Here is a 20,206-nt window from a genome sequence, read left to right on the forward strand (position 1 = left end):
TATGTGCAGCACGTATGTTGATTTGAACAAAAACACCACGATCCTCCCAGACCATGCATGTGAGTCAGCACAGGCAAGTACCAGGAACAACCCCAGACCCCAGCTTAAAAAAACAGTAAACTTAGAGTTGGTGAGGTAATGCAAAGAGTAAACAGTAAGTGTTGTTTCTGATCCCTTCCTCCTTGCCAGTACTCTGCTCTTACTCTGTCCTCCCACCACCACCTATTACTGTTTTTTACTGATCTGACTGTGCTTGACCAATACCTGTAATCCCAATTTCCAAATGCAGCAACCTTATTTGTAGGCACTAGTGTAGTCCCGAGGGTTTTACAGTCTGTATCTGATTGCTTTATGCTGAGTCCATATGTGAAATGCTGAGCCTGTAACCTCACAGTGACTACATAAACATACCTGCTACTCTTTCTGTTCTTTAAAGGTGTCACATCTTCCCCCCTCAATGCAGGGAAGAACAGAGAACTAGAACTTAAAGTGTAAAGTTTAGGATGAGATTAACCACAGATCTTCTTCTTCTTGTAGAGCCTGGAGTTCTGCAGCGCTGATAGAGGCCAGGGATCTCCTACTGCATGACAGTAAGAGCTCAGCCAAGGAGCATGTGAAGAAATGCTTCCACATGTGTCAGAAATTGTTCTTAATAAACAACTTGTTCTGGACTGCAAGCTCTAGACTAAAGGTCTAAATAGTGAGGGAGGTAAGGGGAAGAGCAAAGTATGCAAATGTCCTTGTCAGTAATCCAGATTGCTGCAGCATGAAGGGAAAAAGAATTGGTCTAAGTCAAGGGAGCTTTTACTTCATTCCCGTATTGGTGAATTTACATCTTGGTTTCCTAATAACAGACAGTCCTAAAGACACAGCTTTCTTAAAAAAGTTTTATTAAGTTACCCTTTTGTAGCTAAACAATGCTTTTCTGTATTCAAATATTCTTAATATAGTAGCTTTTCAGCTAAAACACAGAAGTCACAGCCTTCCTTAATGGAGAAAGGAAGAGACAGTCCCTCTGATTGAAATCCGTTTCCATTTTGATTGGAGCATGGCAGCCAGCCCTTGCCGGCCTGCTTGCAAACACCATTTTACCCTTGTCATTACAGCAGCTCTAAGTCCTCATTGACTGCTTAATGTATGCTCAATTTAAAAAAAACTCCTCTTTCTAATTCAGAAGGTGTCTTCGAGTGCAACTTCTGCTAATTTATCTTCTTTGGCAAGCCAAAGCAGCACTGTGGTTCTTAAAACAGCACCGTCTATATGCAGACAGTGATGCAGCCACCTCCCACAGGCAGAAGAGGGCTGCTGCAAGTAAAGTGACTTCAAAGTGTGTTCTCTGGCAGCTGATGCTCCCTTGTCTTTGAGGAAAGTAAGTCCTGGGGGAAGGGATTCTCTTCAGCTTCAAAAGAGCTAAATTTGGTGTATATCCACAATAAAATTTAAAGAAAGGGACAACTTAAAGTTATTGCAACAGTGAGGTATAAAAAATGAGTAAAACACCCAGTCTTTGCTTGTGTCCCTAACTTTGGGGAGGAAAGGAAATCACTTACACACTGACCTGACGTGCTCTATGTTTTCTATCCTTAGAAAATTCTCAGTATTGAAACCATTACAGAGAACCACAGGGGTTATTCAGACGCTGTACTGGAGGTACTGGCAGTGCTCTCCTGGGGGGGAAGGACGGCTTCTTTTAAATCCTGCAGTAGCTCAATCTGGTGATCCAGTTGTTTCCTGCTTTCCAGAAGTTCCTGGATTTTTTCCTCTGTCCCTATTACAGAAAAGAAAGGGATAAAAGCTTTTATTTTATTTTTATATGCAAATATTCAGAAGCCAAGTCCTCAGCTTCACATTCTGCGCCCTTGTCTCTTCACTAACATGTGGGGAGACAAAGAATAGAAGTGGCAAAAGAAAACACAGGCTGGAAGTCACAGAGGCACAGCATTTGTTTTCCATCCTACTGTATCTCAAAACCAGCTGCGTTACAATGTTAGCCACCAAATAAAAAGCTACAAGCCAGTCCATTGCTTTCCTAACAACTTTTCAGAGTACACAGCACAGGAACACTTTCCATAAACATGCATTTTAAGTGTTTTAAATTAACGTCCCTGAAGTACATAAAGCAAATTTAGAAGCCCAATGGATTTTAGTCAACCAAATGTTAAGCTTAAAAAGGGACGGTTTGGACAACAGAAGTTACCAGCTAGTTTCTCAAAAACACGATTTAGGAGTATTTAATGCACCTGCTTCTGGCTAGGTGCTAGAAGTGAGAGATGGAGAAAATATCTTGGAGAAAAACAAACAACTGTGAGCACTGCGTTACTGTGTTCAACTTAGGGGTGAAGCACAGGTGGAAGCCCTCAGCTCCAGTTCTCTCATTCCAAAGGGATACGGCAAAAACAGAAATAGCCCAGAGAAAGCGCTCAGTGATGAGAACGAGTGGTGTACGGGAGTGCTTCCCCAAGAAGGCAGGTAACAGACTGGAGACCTTTCACATCGCTGAAGAGAGAACCTAAAGGGAGAGAATGCATGTTTCTAGTATCTGTAGGAGTCCTGCAGGATTAGTCCCAGACTTTTATCCACTGTGGCAGATGCTTAGAATACAGACTGGGGAGAAGGATGGGAGAGGTTGGCTCTGTAGTGGGTTTACGTGGCAAGGTTTTGGTAGCAGGGAGCCATAGGGGTGGTTTCTGTGAGAAAGATCTAGAAGCTGCCCCATGTTTGGGAAGGGCCCCATTGTTTTCCAGATCCGAGCCAATAAGCGATGTTGTTTTTCGCCTCTGTGAGAGCATATTTAAGACAGGGAAAAACGCTGCGCCACACAGCAGCCGGGAGAGTGAGAGGAGCGAGGAACAGCCTTGCGCCAAGGTCAGTGTAGAAGGAGGGGGAGAGGTGCTCCAGGCGCCGGAGCAGAAGTCCCCTGCGGCCTGTGGTGAGGACCATGGTGAAGCAGGATGTCCCCCTGCAGCCCATGGAGTACCACGGTGGAGCAGGGTTCCACGCTGCAGCCCGTGGAGGAGACCACGGTGGAGCAGGTGGCCCTGCACCGATGGAGGCTGCCGCCTGTGGAAGACCCCTGCCGGAGCAGATTCTGGGCCGGACCTGTAGCCCGTGGAGAGGAGCCCACGCAGGAGCAGGTGACCTGGCAGGAGCTGCTGCCCGTAGGGGAGCCAGGTTGGAGCAGTTTTCTCCTGAGGGATGGACCCCGTGGTACGGACCCATATCTGGAGCAGTTCTGGAAGAGCTGCTGCCTGTGGGAAGCCCACGCCGGATCAGTTCATCAAGGACTGCATCCCGTGGGTGGGACCCCACAGCACAGGGGACGAGAGTGACCGAGAAGGAGCGGCAGAGAAGAAGTGCTGTAGACTGACCATAACCCCCATTCCCCGTTCCCCTGCGCCGCTCGGGGGGAGGAGGTGGAAGAGGGTGGATGGGGGGGGAAGGTGCTTTTGGTTTTTTTTTTTCTTTGTTTTCTCACTTCTCTCGCTTGTTAGTTGTAGGCAATAAATCTTACTATCTCCTTATGCCGAGTCTGTTTTGCCCGTTACAATAATTATTGCGTGATTTTCTCGTCTTTATCTCAATCCTTGAGCCCTTTTCACATATTTTCTCCCCGTTCCTCTTTGAGGAGGGGGAGTGAGAGAGCGGCTGTGGTGGAGCTCGGCTGCCCACTCGAGCGGAACCACGACAGGCTCCTCCTGGGTAAGGTCTGGAACCAGCTTCAATGTGTTTTCAATATTGACCTTGAAATTAAAAGTAGCCTCGATTGTATCAGAGAAGTGTGTGGTTCAGGAAGAACTGAGCTGCTGAAGTAGCGGGGAGCTGGAGGGGGGACAGCTTCCACACAGCAGAACCACAGGGCTGTACCCAGATGCCAGCACCAGAATTTCCCCTGTAAGCTGAGAGAAGGATGAAGTAATCGATGCAGCAGTGCAAGAAGCAAGTGTGACCTAAACTTGTGTCACACCAGGGATTATGAGCAGCCACGCATCAGTTCCCCTCTGATGAGGCACTGCCAGAACCTTGCGCTGAGGGAACTGCAAACAGCAGCACTCCCACTCCAGAAGAGGAATTCAAAGGGAAGAACAGGAGACGAGGGAGGAGCCTGGCTTCCTGCAGGCAAGCAAAGAGGAAACGAGGGGAAACAGCAAACACCAGCTTCGAGCACCGAACTTCAGTGTTAGCTGACTTGCTCCCACTTCCCTCTCTGAACAGCTATCAACCTTGTTCTAACTTCTGCTGAAAGTCAGAAAGGTGTAAGAAGAGACCCACCTGGCTGTAGTTGGAACATGACAACTAAAAAAGTTGTAATGCTGCTTAAGCAGCTGAGGCTTGAGTTCATGCCCTAGAGTTTCCTTCCTCTCTGGTGCTCCCCAGTGACTGCTCCCGCACGTTTCCATTGCCTTCTTTGAGCGTTCCCACCTCCCTTTCCAAAACCTATCAAAATTGCCTTCAGTTCCAGGCAAGCTCTGTTTGTAGTGCTCGATTGCAAAACGGTCGCTTTGTGATCATTTAAAATTGTGAAGATCGTTCTGGGAGTTGATTTAAAACGATCTGAATGACAACACAGTCACTGGTGACAAGCGTTCATGAGGGGAAAATCCTGTTAACGCAGCCCCACAGAAAGGGCTCTGGGGGTTGTGGTCCCAGCAAGCTGAACAGGAGCCCGCAGCGTGTCGTGGAGTGCACCAGGCCCCTTCCACTTTGGGATATTCTGTGGTTCTGTGATTTTATCCATATCCTCAGAACAATGTCAGTGCCCCAAACCATACCGAGCGCTGCTGTTCTGACAGCTCACCTCACGTACCTGAATGAATATTGGTCAGGATGTTTTCAAACAGTCCGCAGTCGAAGAGTGACATCACTGTCTCTTCATACTCTGGAAGAGGAGAGGATACCACAGAGTAAAGGTTTACAGAACACTCGAGTTCACGCACTGCCCAACACTAAGTGCAGCACAAAACAGTAATTAATTATAGCAATTGCTCAAGGTTTTAAGATACCAAAGACACTCACGTCTGTATCACTTCTAGTTCTGTACAACTGTTTTCACGAGACACGGCTCTCAGTGTTTTACGTTCACTGCCACCCCAGATTTATGCCTCCGTTTCCTAAGTGAGGCATTTTGTGTTTCATCTTACCGGAAGCCCACAGAGTTTGCATGACCCTAAGAGGTTTGCCTAACGGTGAGGTGCTCTGAAACCCCAACGTGTCCTGGACTTCACTACTGCCCCTAGCACCGCGACACCTGAGCTGCTCACGACAGAGATTTGGCCAGGTGTAAGGTTTCACTTTCCGTGCACGTGCTTCAGTTATTTGCAAAAATTAGCATTGCTTAACCAAAAGCATTGTTTGTAACTGTGTAAAGCTGGGGGGACAACGGGAGAGGAAGGTTTGTTTCTTTTTTCTTTAATTACTTTGTTCTCAGAACAAAGTAAAACAAACAAAAAAAAACAAACAAAGTAAAGTAAACAAAGAAAACAAAGTAAAAAAAAAGGATTATTATACAATCCTCCAAGAACAAAGTGTTTCATACAAACAGTTCTTAAAAAAACAAATACAAGCTAACATTTGACATTGAAGTTTTAAGCAATCACCCAAAGTGCTGAAACATTCATACTCAAGGATTTTTCCCTCAAAAGAGCGCAGATTTAAACAGGCAGATAGTCCTTCCTTACAATCCAGATAAAAAAAACCCTTCCTGTTCTCTTTGTAACTGCTCCCTCCTTCAGAGCCTGGGAGCAGAGGTCTGTGTTTACGCCAGTGGCTAAAAGGTGGCTTCAGAAAGCCCCGTACCTGTTTCCGAAGTGTTGTCATCCATCAGCTTCTCCTGTGCCAAGTGCAGCGTGTCCAGCATTTCTTCAAAGATGTCATCCAGCAGCCCGGCTTGCTTGCATTTCCTGAGGAAGTCTATTCGGACTGGGAAAACAGAGCACACGCACTCTTAGGCATGAGGGGGCCCGAGCACAGCTGCGTGGGCTTCACCCACTCACTTCAGAAATTAAAACTTTGCCTCCCCAACTGAAAAAGGATCACTCCTAAAGCACCTAATAAACCCTGGCGTGGAAAAGCAGATGATTTGCTTTGCTTTTTTTTATTATTATTTTTCTTCTTCAAATCCTCTGAACCACACCATGGACCGAGCAGGCTAAAGGACAGAAAACAGCGCAAGAAGTGAGCCAATATTGGACTTGGTAAGAGAAGTGAGGTTACATTTACTGCGAGCGATCCAGGCATTAACCTCATGTATTTCTGTGACTTTGTTACAGTCCATTTTATGGTGCTGCTTTGTCAGATTTTTATTGCTAAGGAAATGGGTATTTTTATTTCATCTCGGGACAGCAGCTCAGCGACAGGTTTCAGTAAGGCGTCCCTGTGGACCACTGTGGGAATTCAGCGGGCTATCCAAAAGCAAAAAGCTGCCAGACTGCTCAGAGGAATCCACCAGCCTCCATTAAAAACAACATTTTTCAAGTTTTCTAAACTTCTGAGCAGCAGCGTAACTCTGAGCAGCAATTACAGCAGGACTTTGGGGTAACACACACTGCGGAGCTGCAGGATGGCTCGAGCAGTCGATGTCACCGTTACACGTTGTGTTAGCCAACCTGCGCACGCCTGGGACTGAAAGGGAACACAAAACAGCAGGCAGGGGCAGCAGCAGCTGCAGCAGCATTTACACAGCCTGGTTCCTACCCAGGGAGCCAGAAGGCTCTTGCTCAAGGCGCTCAGAACACCCTGCTGGGCAATTAAAACCCGCACGGCCGTTCTGCAAACCAGGCTCTTGCTCCCTTGCCAGAACAGCGGGCCGTTTGTCTCAGGGAAATGCTAAAAAGGGCCGTTTTCAACAGCAGTGCTCCCCTAACACCCCCAAGCTCCGAGCATCACCACAACAGGTCGCGGTATCACGCAGCTCGTCCGGGAAGCCGGTCCCACCTTTGTGCCTGCTGTTTTTTCTTTTTAATATTCGTAGTCTGTTCTCTTCTGCTGTTTTGTCTGTGCTCTGGAAGAAAATCAAAACAACGCATTTTTGCATCCTAGGGACATTTCCTGCTCCATTTGCAGTGTCTTAACTCCACGGTAGCAGAGAGAAAAAGCAGCCCGTATTTCTGTGAGTAAAGTCAGCTTCCCCACACGCTTAACAACACTCCTCTCCAGACATTCAGGATTTTAAAAAGGGAAGCAAAAATCATTTCAAAGCAAAATCTCCTCAGAAAAGCCCATCCTGAAGGGTATCGCCCTGCCCAATTACTATGACTGCCCTCACACCGTGTATGCAAACAGCACAGATGTTACCTGATGGCTGCTGCTGACTCCCAGCCTAAGAGACACCTAATTCTCCAGGCCAGATATAATACTAAAAATGATCTGAGAGGAGAGGAGGAATATTTCTCTCTTCCTTTGGATGGGATGCAGTCATTCTCTGCTGCTCCAAATCATACCTCGGTAACACAAGTGATTCTTATCTCTACTACAAATCCCTGCCAGTGTAAGAGCTGCACCACTCCGACAAGGGCAAGCAGTTTATCCTGCAGTGCCTAAACACACACGGAACCCTCCAGCTTCTTTATTTGCAGTGTTTGGCCTGATTTCCTCAAAAAAAGCTCCTTCTGGCATGTCAAGAGCACAGCCACTGCTTCAGAAGCTCCCATCACACTTGTGCCAGGCAGCCTGAGGGCAGTGCTGGCTCTGCCAGAAGCAGCTCGGAATGGCTTTGTTCTGACCAAACAACAAGATCAAAACCAGGCAGCTGCGAAGGAAAAGTCGCCGCCTCTGTGAGGAAGTCTCCTCCTTAATACACTGCCAAAAATACTTCACTGAAGCCCTTTGCTGTGGCAGATGTGGATTTGTTTTAGAGCTACCGAAATCCGGAGTTACCATTTGTTCCGTGATGGTGGAAGACTTCAGTGCGTGCCTTTTCCTCTTACTAGCTGCATCTGCAAACCAAGAGACAGCGAGGTCACTACACGTCAGCCTTAGGCCGACAATTTCATCCAGCTCAAGCCCTCCCCTTCCCCAGCAAGCTACAGAGCTCAGGCACTTTGGGCAGCCACACAAGAATACGTTTTGGCTTTCCCAAATCCCTGATTTTTCAGTGGAATCCATTTTATGTCCACCTAAGAAAACAGACAAGCCTGAATCACCAGGAAGCGCAAATCACCACAGCATTAGGACATCGCTGTGTTTTAAACCCGTTACAAAGCAAACCCCAGATTATAACGTAAGATTTTTGGCTGTGGCAGAGGGCACTGACTCTCCCTGGCAGCAGCAGCACCTCTGCATGGTAAGAACTTAAGGCAAAACGTGATAAATTCATGAAAGACGACTTTTCTCCCCATCAATCCTTGTTTCTGTCAATACACTCTGAGAACTAAGGCTCCACAAGGAGTTATTTCAGGAGTCCCACAGGCATACAAGCGGCATTAATGTTTCTTTGCTAGATCTACCTCGTGGATAACCTCAGGAGCTCCTCATAGGACGCGATTCTACTCGTGAGCTTTTATTATTTCAGCTACAAAGCCCTTTCATTGGCGTTGCATGGAGATCTCTGCTTTCAGTCTGCCCTCTATCCGCACGCAGCCGGCTCCTTCCAACTCCGTAACTGGCGGCTGCTGACAATAGCTGCAGCCTCCCAAGCAGAGAAGGAAAACTGGCAAGGAGCACGAGCCAGGGGGCAGAGAAAGCTGGAGAAGAGCACAGCCACCAAAAGCCAGGGGGTTTTAAATGCAGGGGGTTTGCACGCCCCCCTCCATGCCTTGGGTAATGCACAGGAAGTTAATTCCTGTTTAGAAATCACCTTAGGAATGGGATGTTACTGCGGGTAAAGACAAGGCTTTTACAACAAGTTCTTTTTTTCCCCTTTCTGTGAGGGTGAGGGAGCCAGTGCTTTACATTTGATATTTTCATGGCCTGAAAGGACATCGTAGGCTGCCACAGCACCCAAAATAAAGCTGGGTGGCCTCTTTTGGAGTGAGCTAGGAACTGCTGGTGCAGGTATGGAGAACAAGGGGATGTTGTCTCGTAGCTTTCTCCAGGCTACCAGGGAAAACGTGCCCGGAGAAGCAGCCCTCTTACACCAGCTCCTGTTCCCACACAGCCCAGTCTTGGCTTAGCCTGCCCCAGGTGGTCTGCAGGGCTGGGCTCATGTCACGTTGGAAACCAACAACCGCCCCAGCTGGCCCTTAGGGGGGTGTTAGGGTGGAGCCAGACCCCCAAAACGGTCAGCCAGAGTTGGTGTTACTGCTCAGCTGACTGAGCTAAATGCGATCTGGAAGCAAAGGCTCCTCTAGGACCCACCCCATTTCGAGCACCCCCATTTGGCTAACTCAGACCCGAACCCACGTGGTCAATTCGGTGATTCCCAGCTGCCTCAGCCTGCAAGCACCAGGACTGCCAAATCAAACTGCATTTCTCCAGCAGAGGAAGCAAGCCTTAAGCAGGGAGCGCATAACCCTTCGGTTGCACTTAAAAAGCTCTTTGGGATCCTTCAGAATGAAAGGCTGGGTTTGCCACGTACCGCAGCGGGTACAGAAGATGCAAGTGTAAACATCTTAATACAACTGCAGGCACAAATCCCAGGGTGAGCACTCCTGTAACAGCCCTCGCTTTGCTAACTGCACCCCTCATTAGCTCGAGCCTCCCGTTTCACGCTCGTTTTTAAGAGCTGCTTGGGCCTACCTACAGAATAACTCCACAAAGGATCAGCTCCGTGTCAGGTTCGGAGGGGATTTGGGGATGCTCTAACACCAGCATTTCCTAATTCAAAAACCCTTCTTGCTTTCTGCCCGTACCCCTGGATTTCAGCCACACCCCTCCTGCAAGATTCGAAGTCCACCGCTCAATATAAAGGTGGAATAACATTTGCTTTGTTCAAATAAGTTACCAACTGTAGGATACAAACTTTTAAAACAGATAAAAATCAAGGAAGCCATCAGAGAAACTCACCATAGTGATTGGTCCTATTGCCTGGGTCATGTTTTGGGCAGAACACTCTACAATTTAAGTTCGGTTTTAAGAAAAAGAGAAACAGGATTAATAAATACGTAAACAGAGTAACGCTGACTGATTTCAACAAATATTTTCCCCTCCATTCAGTAAATGTAAATCGGAAGATGGTCTAAAAAACTCTCAGGGCGGTTGTTCAGCATTACCCACTTGGGAGAGCACCCGCTGTGAAGCCTCACACATGCACGAGCTCCTGGTTTTACTTTGGGAGCCTCAGCGGGCTCGGAACTGGTAATTCAAAGCTTTGGTGTTCAATTTTGTTTGGTGTTCTGCTGTGTTTGGATGGTGTAAATCACATCAGGTGCATTTTGGCTGCCAAACACCAGGACAGCGTTTGATCTGGGGTACTCTGATCTCATTCAGTAACTTGTTTCAATCAATGCTGTCAAGATAAAATCCCTGAGTACTCTATACACGAGATGGGAATATTTCCTCCTTTTTTAGGAGAGCGATTTGAATTTCTTGGAAGAGGTAAAATGCAACAAATAGAGCTGGAAATCCTCCCTGTCTTTGGATACTGTAATGTGTAGGGAATATACACTAGCTTCTCTAAGATGCCTTTCTTACAGAAGGATCCCAAATCACTTTTTAAACAGTATTGCCTTGTCAAGAGTGTGGTTTAGTTGATCTCTTCATTACCAATCTCTATTTGCCAAGACTAAAGCTCAAGTGTTTAGAAGCAGTTTATAAAGGGAACGGCATTTTTGTTAAAAAAATAGAAGTGCTGGCCTTACAAAAATAGTCTATTTCCTTGACAAACCAGTGGTTTTTGCATTAAATTCATTTTGATGCACGAAAAAGATATATAAATGCTTAAGAATTTTGACAGAAAACTCCATACTGGAGGCACATTACTTACGTACCTGAATTTCTGGTTTCCCTACCATAATTTTTGAGAGGTGGCACTGGAAATGGTGCTCGTTTCCCCACCTGTGCTGTGACCTGCCTTTTGCAAAGCACTGCACGCCTTCTCTTTTTCATTCCGCTGTTTGCTCTGATAACCACTGCTGCTGATCTCAGTGATGGCAATTCATTTAAAAACACCCGCTCTCCCCATGGAAGGAATTCTCTTTCTTTTAGATACGCTTAAGCCCAAGGTGCTCCTAAAGCACTACGATGAGCCCTTTATTCTGCGATCACACAAGTTCCTGCCTTTCCATCTACTCTCTTTCAGCTTTGCAGGCTCCAGGGAACTCTACAAACACTCACTGAACACATCCTCCTACAGAGCTGGCCCTACATCCCTACAGAAAGATCCGTTTATGTCAGAGTGAGAGCCCTACCAAAGCAGCCAAGACTTTTAAGAACTTTGGGTACAAAAGAGCCCATCTTGGGCTACTAAGGATTCAACAGTCTACCAGATTAATCTAAGACTAACGTAGCTCGTGACCTCTCTGGCCTTACCCAGCAGTGAATGCTCTGGGTTGTGTCTACGGGCCTCAGACCCTTCCTCTAATTTCCTCGTTCCTTTTGGAGTCCTACTTTCTCAACCCCCTTCCTCTGCAGTTATCATTCCTTCCTCTGAACAACTTTTTCCGTCTGCTATCAGCAATGTAAGCAGTCCAAGGGCAGGAAATTTACTTAAAATCTGTTTAATGGTGTTAATGCTAGCAACGTACTTGAAATGTAAGAAGATCTTGGATGGGAATACAGACTTCTCTGCTAGCATGTGGATGGGAAGTTGCTAGCATTGGTCTAACATGAACAGATCCAGAAGCACGACAGCCTGGTCTGTGCTGAGAGCACCTTTACTGAAGCTTCTGAGGCAAGAGAAATTGAGAATTGGAATCATTCATTTGAAGTTTAATAAAAATCTTTCTCCTTGAAGACTAGCTAGGTGGCCAGTAAAGCCAAGCTTCCTCAGTTTTGGTCTAGTGGTCTTTCAGCTCAGTCTCTTCAACGCTTGGAAGAGAACCTATTTCTTTTCTAAAAATAAGGAGTTAAAAATTTGACAGTTTAAGTCTCTCTTCCTAGCAATAAAACCAAAACCAGGAGGATAATGGGTTAGAAAAGACTTGGCTAAGTACCGGTAGACTCCGTTCACTTCGTCGGTTTCTATCGCTGCGTCGTCGCAGAGCGCGCAGAAGTAGTGGTAGCTCCTGCGACAGGCCCTCTCCTCGCACCCCACCGTGGCTCCTTTCTTGCGGCAGAAGTTGCACACCTACGATAAAACGATGGTTAGCAGGCAAGCATCTCAAATAGCTACTGAAAATAAAAGGAGGCTTACAAAACAAGCGTAGGAAGATCAAATATTTCACCGTGAGCCTCCTCTGCGGAAGGCATCGGGCGGGTTCACAGCAGCAAACTCCCACCTCGTCCAGCATTTCAGTCACCTTTCTGCTATTTTACCTCAATTTCCCAAATGAAGCAGGGCAAAGAGCCACGGGAGGGAACTGGGCGACTTTCATCTCTTATCCCAAGTTTGATCAAGTTATTCCAATGCCCATTGGAGTGGGTGCTCATCTTCATGTTCACGGAGCCACAGAATAGCTGAGGTTGGAAGGGACCTCCAGAGATCGTCAGGCACCTCTCCTGTTCCCCAAGACCTTTCCAAGATGACAGGCTTAGTGATAACGCCTGCCTGTTCCCTCAGCACCCTCGGGTACATCTCACCCAGGCCAATAGATCTGTGGGTGTGCAGCTCGCCCAAATAACCTCTAGCCCAATCCTCTTCAACCAGGGGAAAGTCTTCTCTCCAGATTGTTTCTCGTTTCTGGGCTCAGCAGTGCGTGGGGGCAGCCTTAGCAGCGAAGACCGAAGCAAAGAAGGCATTCGGTAACCCCAGCTTCTCTGTACCTGCTGTCACCCGCCTCATGTAGCAGCACACTCATGTTTTTCTTAGTCTCCCTTTTGCTGCTGCTGTATTTGAAGAAGCCCTTCTTGTTGTCCTTGCTGTCTCCTGCTAAATCTAATTCTAACCAGGCCTTGGCCTTCCTCATTGCATCCCTGCATTCTCTGACAGTGTTCCCCTATGCCACCTAAGCGGTCTGTCCCTTCTCCCCCATCACGTCCACTTCCTTCTTCAGTTTTCCCCAAGAGCTCCTTGCCCATCCACACAGCCCTCCTCGCTCAGCTTTTTTCCTGTAGGGACGTGCTGATCCTGAGCTTGGAGGACGTTGTGCTGAGCCCCATCCCAGGGGATTCCTCCAATTAGGGCAGCCAAGACTGCCCGCAACCTTCCTGTTTCCAACTAGACCATCTCTGTGAGCGCCAGGAGCAGCAGCGCCCCTCTCCTTGCTGGCTCACCTACCTCCAGAATCACAAAATTATCTGCAGTGTTCGGCAGTGACCTCCTGGGCCGTTTGTTCTGAGCTGTGCTGTCTCCCCAGCAAATATCGGGGTGGTTCAAGACCCCCGTAACAACCAGGGCGTGGTTTTCCACAACTGCTTGTTTCCATGACTGGAAAACGTCCCCTAGACGAACTTCATAAAGAAAAGACTTCCATCCAGGAAGAAGGGAGGAGGGGAGCCGAGTACAAAACCAACAAGAAAACCTCACATAAATAACCTCCCTTCTGCTAAAAAAAGAAGGTGTTTCCCTTCACGCTTACAAAATGCATCATTTTGTTTCTGGCACTAGCTTAGTCTCTTTGGAAAGTCTCTTCTTACTCTTTTATCTTAGGAAAAAAGGGCCAGGAAAAAAATAATCCAATTAGCAACAACAACAAAAGAACTAAACTTCAATAAGTGTAACGTCCCATCAATGTTTGTTAACTCTAAATCTGTAACTTCCAGATTTGTAACTTCCAAGTATTTTTCTGCTTTTCTTTTTTTTTTCAAACATAAAACTGACCAAACAGCTCGGTACTGAAGGGTGGCAGGGTGCATGCTACAGGGCAGGACTAAGTGCAGATTCCGAAAGAAACTGCCTTACCAGGCGCTTCCCTCTCTTGAGTTCGTTCAATACCGATTCCACGTCAAACCTGATGTCCAGATTCTCTGGGTTATACTCTTCAGATTCCACAAATCCTGAGGAAAATAGCTAGAGACAAAGAGACGACGTTAAGGATTAACAGAGAGACGTGGTCATCAATATATCACAGAGAAAAGAAGGGCAGGGTACATCTGGTCTTGCACATTTTCACCTAATCTGAAGCTGATCCAAGGAAAGGTGACGAGGTGAGAAGGTGAATTTGTAAGAAGTGTGAACAAAGAAAGCTCCAGGCTGCCCAGAGTAAGGAGCAGCAGCTGCTTGGCTGACAAACCTCCACACCTTGAACAACTTCTATCAACTGGCAACCACAGTCTGCCTGCTCAGAAGGTGATAGCTGGGAGAAGCCAAACAGGATGCTCGTCCTAAAGCAGGCACATTCGTCAAGTTGTTGGGTTAAAAAAAAAAAAGACAAACCAAACCAAGAGTTCCAACATTTAACCAAGTTTAGAGCCCTAATATAAAATATTTTCCAACAAAACAGCCAAGTAACGCAGTAAAATAGTCATGTTTTTGAAGGATTGTTAAATAATCTGAAGAAAAATAAGGATGTAAACAAACCCCGTGAGGATAAGGCTGGAACAGTGAAAGCCAGAAAGGAGCAGACGCCCCTCCTGCACTAAGCAACTCTCCCTGAAGGGAGAATATGAGATCTGTAACTGGTTCTGCACACCAAGAGCCAGCTTCAATAAAATGCCAGAACAAAGGAGAGACATTTTGACAGCCAAATAAATAAGTGAATGTGTTCTAAGATCACTCAGAGCTCAACTGACTTTTTTATATGGTTCACTCAATTTGGTGTCTCACGGATTCCTACTGACTGCATTTGTCTAGATGTTGACCAGGAACAGGCAGAAGGAAACACCAGAGGTCAACACTTCAAGCTGTTGCAGCCAGGCCCTACCCCTCTCCAAAACCCTGACCGGTCCCCGTTGTTTTTCCACGGCTTTTTAGGATGGTTTGAGTAACCAGCCTTTGAATTTAGAAGCCATTTTTCTCCCAGGTCATTATTTAGCTGAGTTTCCTACAGACATCAAGCACGTGCAACGCGCCCTTTTGCCCATCGTGGCAATTCCACTCTCCCCCGGTACTTCGGTTTGCTGGGTACCCAGTGACACTGACAAAGAGAAATTTGTGAGGAGAAGCAAGCTTGTGCCTGTTTCAGGAAAGCGACTGGGCCTCATTCCAGTGCGAACCAGACCTGTAGGTCTGGATTCTTACCAGGTAACACACAATAGCCACTTCGGGCTGTTTGTACAACTATGAGGCAGCAATGAAAAGCATTCCACTTCCACAAATTTTGTGCACTTTACCACAAATCCAGCATTATTTCCCTTGCCCCCTCTTGCCTAGCAATGTACCTATTTTTGTTGTTATGTTTGAAGCCAAACTTTCCGCAGTCAAGCTGCAGAATATCATGAAGACTATTTTATGTCTCAACCGAAACAAAAAAGGAGAGACCCAAAAAGCCATTGTCAAGTTACAAAAAAATCAACAGGCAGCGGAGACTTCCACTTTTGTGCTTCTCCGTTTCCTTTGCACAGTGACCAACCAAAAAAAAAACCACTCACCAAACAATCCCGATGAGCTGCAATGTTCTGCTCTTCGGCAATGTACATGATGGAGCCAGACTCCCCCTCCGAGCAGAACGCACACGTCCTTCTCACCATCTTCGCCATTATCTGGAAAGCACCTAGAGCAGGAAGGCTGGGAGGAAACACAAAGCGACTGACACCGTTGTCTTTTGCCAGGCAGGGTGAGCAGAGGAAAGCAGAGCTCGTGAGCTCTTGAGCTCGAGCTGCTCCTTCACCTGCAGCCCCTGAAGCCCGGTTCTTTGCAGCCAGGATGTGCAAAGCCTGCTCTTGGGACAAGAGGTGGTGGGAAACAGGCTCCCAGCAGTTAGAGCAAGGGGAAAAAGGGTTTGTTTGCCCTTGAAAAGTCACTGTGAGATACGTTCATCTGATTCGTGTCAGTATGGAACAGTGCTAGGGCCACATGGTATGATGAATGTGATCTTCTGTCTTACATACCCTTGTATATAGTCTAAGAAAAACAGAATGGTTAATGTATAGAGTTCTTGTACCTTGCAAAGGAATATTTTAACAATTCGTGTCAACAGAGAGCAGTTCTGTCTGTCTCTGGGTCCTGCACTGGCAATTTAATTCTTCCACAGATGTGTCTCCCCCTAATTATAGCCAATCTATCAAATCTTCAGAAATATTCCTCAAATCCACGAGCCTATTTGCTGTTGTTATTCCGAACTCTTATTCCTAACAGTTACGGCCTTTTTGCCTTCTTTGTGGTTGATTTAGCACTGCCGTAGATGTGACTGGAGTGTCCCTGTGAATGGCCCGTGGGGAATGTTTTAACAACACGTGTCAGTAGAGAGCTATTTGTGTTTGTGTGCTCTTTCTTTGAAGTCTCTGATGTCTGAGGGTTTCAGAACAACTGCTAACAACTAGTGACTGTTATGGCTTCTGAATGGGACACTGTGCAAGCCCCTGATATCTGGCCAGGTGGCCAGGAGATTAAGGAGAAGAAAGAAAGAAGCCGAAGGACGGGCTAGGAGACAAAACTTGCAGGGGACGCTGTGTAAGCTTCTGACGTGCTGCCAAGGAGTACAAAGGGGAAGGAGAAGAAAAAGAACCTGAGAGGAAGACTACGAGCCTTCAACATGAAAGACCTCCAGAGACCCCCAGGGGGACCACCGGAGACTGATGTGCGTGCTCCAGTAGGAGGGTTTGGATCCCGGAAGCTAATTATGATAACCCATTTTTTTTTAGAAGTAGTAATGAATATGTATCAGCCTAGGAGCATAAAAATCAGCTACTTGATGTAACTGGGGTGCATCTAGGTGGAGCGGAGACTCCCGATGCACCCAGCGCTGTTTGCTTACCTCTATTCCTTTAATAAATTGTAAACTTTGATTATAATCCTATTTTGGGACTGAGCGATTTATAACAGTCAATAACAAGTCATGGCAGAAGGCACAGAGCTAACAGAAGAACTGTCGAGCTTGTTCACCTCCATGCTCCAACGACAGCCCCATGAGCAGGCCAGCAAGTCACGCCCTCAACACAAAACTACTTTGTTCCCAAAACAGCCTAAATGGTGCTGAAAACGCCTTTAACCCCACCCCCCACCAGGAATTTAGGGCATCCCTCCACGCATTAATAGCAGAAGCTTTACTTTGTCTGTGGTTTCTGCGCAAGCCCACTGCAGAAATCTTCAGTTTCCCTCTCCCTCTAGGCGTGATACTCCAAACGCCGGAGACGTCACCTCTGACAGCCCAAAAGCCTGTGGGATAAGAGTAAGAAAAGTCTGTGTTCACTTTTAAGAAATAAGAAGATTTGGAGTTAAATTGCTGCTTCTCTGTCACTAGAGTAAGGCCCAAGTACAAGACAGGGAGGAAATCTCACAGCCCAGCAAATCTTGCACATATTTCTGTGGCTTTCAACAGCCAATTTCTGTCTTCCCTGGTTCCACCTCCCTTCCATAAAATGGAGGAGATGCTCTCAAGGGAGGAGAACATCAGAGTATAAGGGGATTTTTTTCCCCTGGCTCTGCCACAGAAACTTGACTTCATCTCAGGCAAGCCACTTTGCCTCCACACACATCTGTTTTTCCCCACATCCTTCTCTATCCTGTAAGCAAGGTGGGGTAGGGACCCATTTCCACTGTCCAATCTAACCAACAAGCATCATAACATCGGCCTCAAAGGTTAGGCATTAAATAAATGCAACAGAAACAAATGGAAATGTACAGAAATATTAGAACTAGAGGGGGATAAGCCAGGGTTTGAATGGTTGGCCCCCCAGGTCGGGCAGAGCTCCCCGCAGCAGGTCGGTACCTGGAATTGATGCATACATAGGCCCTGCTCAGGCCCAGTCAGAGGATCTGTCCCTGGGAAGCCGGTGAGGAAGGTGCTGAAGCTGGAGCCTGCAGTCCCTGGTGCTCTTCCAGGCTCTGCGGAGAAATCTTGGTGCTGAAAGATAACCAAGGACCAGGTCAAGGTCAACCCTTGGGTTACTCCAGGGCCTTTGCCAGGCCCCTGAAGCAACAGGACAGCTCTCAGCTGCTCCTCACTGCACGAGCAGCCAGCCTGAATCCAGTGCCCCACTCAGCTCAGTATCCTGCCCCCAACTGCACTTCTGCTTTGTCCCCGTGCTCTTCCCTAGGTTTCGGCTACTGATTACCATCAGGAATAGGATAAAGAGCTAAATGGGGCTGTGGATCCAGCTGGCTGCTCCTAAGTAAGGAGGGAAAGGCTAAGGGCATGGTTCCAGTTTCAGTTTAATTCCGTTTCGCCTGAATAACCACTCACTTGTTGACACCCCAGGTATGTGCGAGAAGGGGCAAGAAATCATTGTTCCTCAATCAGCTCCTCCGGTAACACCCATCGTATCACAAACCTGTTATTCTGTCTCCTGCTGCCTCTTTTTCATGTTCAAGACTCTGAAACTATTTAGTTATTCCTTGTGCAGGAGCTGCTCCACATCTTTGATCACCTTCATCACTTTGCAGTCTATCTTCTACTCCTGCAATAGCTCAAGAGCAGCTCTCTGTATTCATTTTTTTTTTTCTGAAAAATTCTTAATAATTCACATATTGGACTGCTTCTGGGCATGGAGCTGTCCCCGCCGTAGGACAAGGTATTGCAGACCTCAGACCTCTTTCCTACGTGGTATCTGACAGTCGGTACGTAGGGCAGCGTTACGTCTGTCGATCTGACACATGCATCGTCTTCCACTTATCAGTGCTGGATTTTCTCAGCCTTTATTTTACAGGCGAATGACTCAGAGTCCTGCTGCAACTTTCACACAAAGTAAGGCAACTAATTCATCTGTGAGAGCCACGGGCTCTTCCACTGCCCTCCGCTAATGGAGGAGGGGTTAAAGCTGTAAAACAGAAGGTGGAGGGGAAGCAGTCACGGGAATTAAGCAGCCACGTGTCTCAGGATGCTTCTCTAACCCTGTGCCATTTCCTACCAACACGCCCTGTCAGCCTTGCCACAATGGAAACCTGAGAGAAAGCAGTAAATGAAACAGAAAGTAAATGGGGGATGAAAAAGGGTGACTGTGCAACTTCTAAGCATACCTTGCTGAAACTTTACTCATTTGTTTAAGCATTTCCTCTCCAGAATTGACTCTGAAAGCATCCTTGCAGGCACACAAGCTCACATTATACAGGAGCCAGAGGTACAGATCACCCAACGCCTCTGTAGCAGCGTGAGGAGAGCACAAGGATTTCAGAGTAAAACCACAGAAATCCATCTTCCCCTTCACCTTTTATTTGATACAGGGGGAATATTTTAATGGGTATAAGGCGTGAAAATGGTATTTTCTTTGAAAGGTAGACACGTAGTGGGGATGACAGGAGGGCTCCTCACCAGCCCTCAGCTCTCACCCTTTCAAAGATGCTGAGGGCTCCCAGCACGGGAGGGGGACTGCCTGAAGGGGAACTGGGAATGTTCTGGGAACTGGGAGCTCCCAGAAGGACGGAGGTTGTGCAGTATTTAAATAAAGCATGGTCTGCTGGGGCAGAATGGCTATGGAGCTGGTGAGGGGCCTGGAGCACAAGGCCTGTGAGGAGCGGCTGAGGGAGCTGGGGGGTTTTGGGCTGGGGAAGAGGAGGCTCAGGGGAGACCTCATTGCTTTCTGCAACTGCCTGAAAGGAAGGGGTGGGGAGCTGGGGGTCGACCTCTGCTCACAGGTAACCAGTGATAGGACCAGAGGGAATGGCCTCAAGTTGTGCCAGGGGAGGTTCAGGTTGGCAATGAGGAGACATTTCTGCTCAGAAAGAGCAGTCAGGCACTGGGACGGGTTGCCCATGGAGGTGGTGGAGTCACCGTCCCTGGGGGTGTTCGAGGCTGGACGTGGTGCTTGGGGATGTGGTTTGGTGGTGACACTGGTGGCAGGGGACGGTTGGAGCAGGTGATCCGTTATTTGGGGCTCCATTCCCCCTCAGGGCTGCCGAGGGGCACAGACCCCCCCCCCCCCCCCGCCCAGCCCCTCTCGGCCCCGCGCTCCCCTCAGGCAGCCGGGCTCGCCCACCGCCGCCCTGCGCGTGGGGGGGGGGGGGTAGCGCTGCCGGGCATCCCCCCCCCGCAGGGCGTGGAGGCGCCCCCGTGCCCCCTTCCCTCCCCCCCCCCCCCCCGCGGCTGCCCGGTGGTACTTACCGCGGGGGTTCAGGGCCGGCCCGCACCAGCGGCCGCTTCCGCGCGGGGGAGGGGGAAGGGAGGGGAAGCGGGCGGGCCCAGCCGGGGCGCCGCGCATG

General features: G+C 47.9%; 1 protein-coding gene across 2 annotated transcripts; it reads right to left on the bottom strand.

The window, feature by feature from the left end:
• Nucleotides 1–904: 904 nt before the first annotated feature.
• PHF11 (PHD finger protein 11) lies at nucleotides 905–20,171 on the bottom strand. 2 transcript variants are annotated; one of them, XR_014618256.1, is made up of 13 exons: nucleotides 20,109–20,171; nucleotides 17,781–17,915; nucleotides 17,120–17,227; nucleotides 15,502–15,637; nucleotides 13,874–13,981; nucleotides 12,027–12,160; nucleotides 9,940–9,986; nucleotides 7,873–7,931; nucleotides 6,931–6,997; nucleotides 5,794–5,916; nucleotides 4,805–4,876; nucleotides 1,551–1,768; nucleotides 905–1,410 (listed from the first exon to the last, which is right to left on the bottom strand). XR_014618256.1 is itself a non-coding variant. In XM_084283143.1 (12 exons), the coding sequence occupies exons 4-12, from the start codon at nucleotides 15,607–15,609 to the stop codon at nucleotides 1,629–1,631; spliced, it is 858 nt and encodes a 285-aa protein (XP_084139269.1). In that variant the 5' UTR covers nucleotides 15,610–15,637; nucleotides 17,120–17,227; nucleotides 17,781–17,915; nucleotides 20,109–20,171; the 3' UTR covers nucleotides 905–1,628. The 2 variants fall into 2 exon arrangements, 1 of the variants encoding a protein (XP_084139269.1); XM_084283143.1 differs by having other exon boundaries at nucleotides 905–1,768.
• Between the last annotated feature and the right edge of the window lie 35 nt (nucleotides 20,172–20,206).

The sequence above is a fragment of the Netta rufina genome, assembly GCF_964035555.1.
Source record: "Netta rufina genome assembly, chromosome: 1".
In the NCBI taxonomy this organism is placed as follows: domain Eukaryota; kingdom Metazoa; phylum Chordata; class Aves; order Anseriformes; family Anatidae; genus Netta; species Netta rufina.

Bases quoted from the DNA above. Each gene is read 5' to 3' on its own strand.
- PHF11 (XM_084283143.1), bottom strand. From the start codon at position 15,609: ATGGCGAAGATGGTGAGAAGGACGTGTGCGTTCTGCTCGGAGGGGGAG. The intron at 12,161-13,873 runs GTAAGGCAGTTT...GTTTTATCGTAG, and splicing joins TCAAGAGAGGGAAGCGCCTG to GTGTGCAACTTCTGCCGCAA. The intron at 4,877-5,793 runs GTACGGGGCTTT...CTCCTCTTCCAG, and splicing joins TGACAACACTTCGGAAACAG to AGTATGAAGAGACAGTGATG.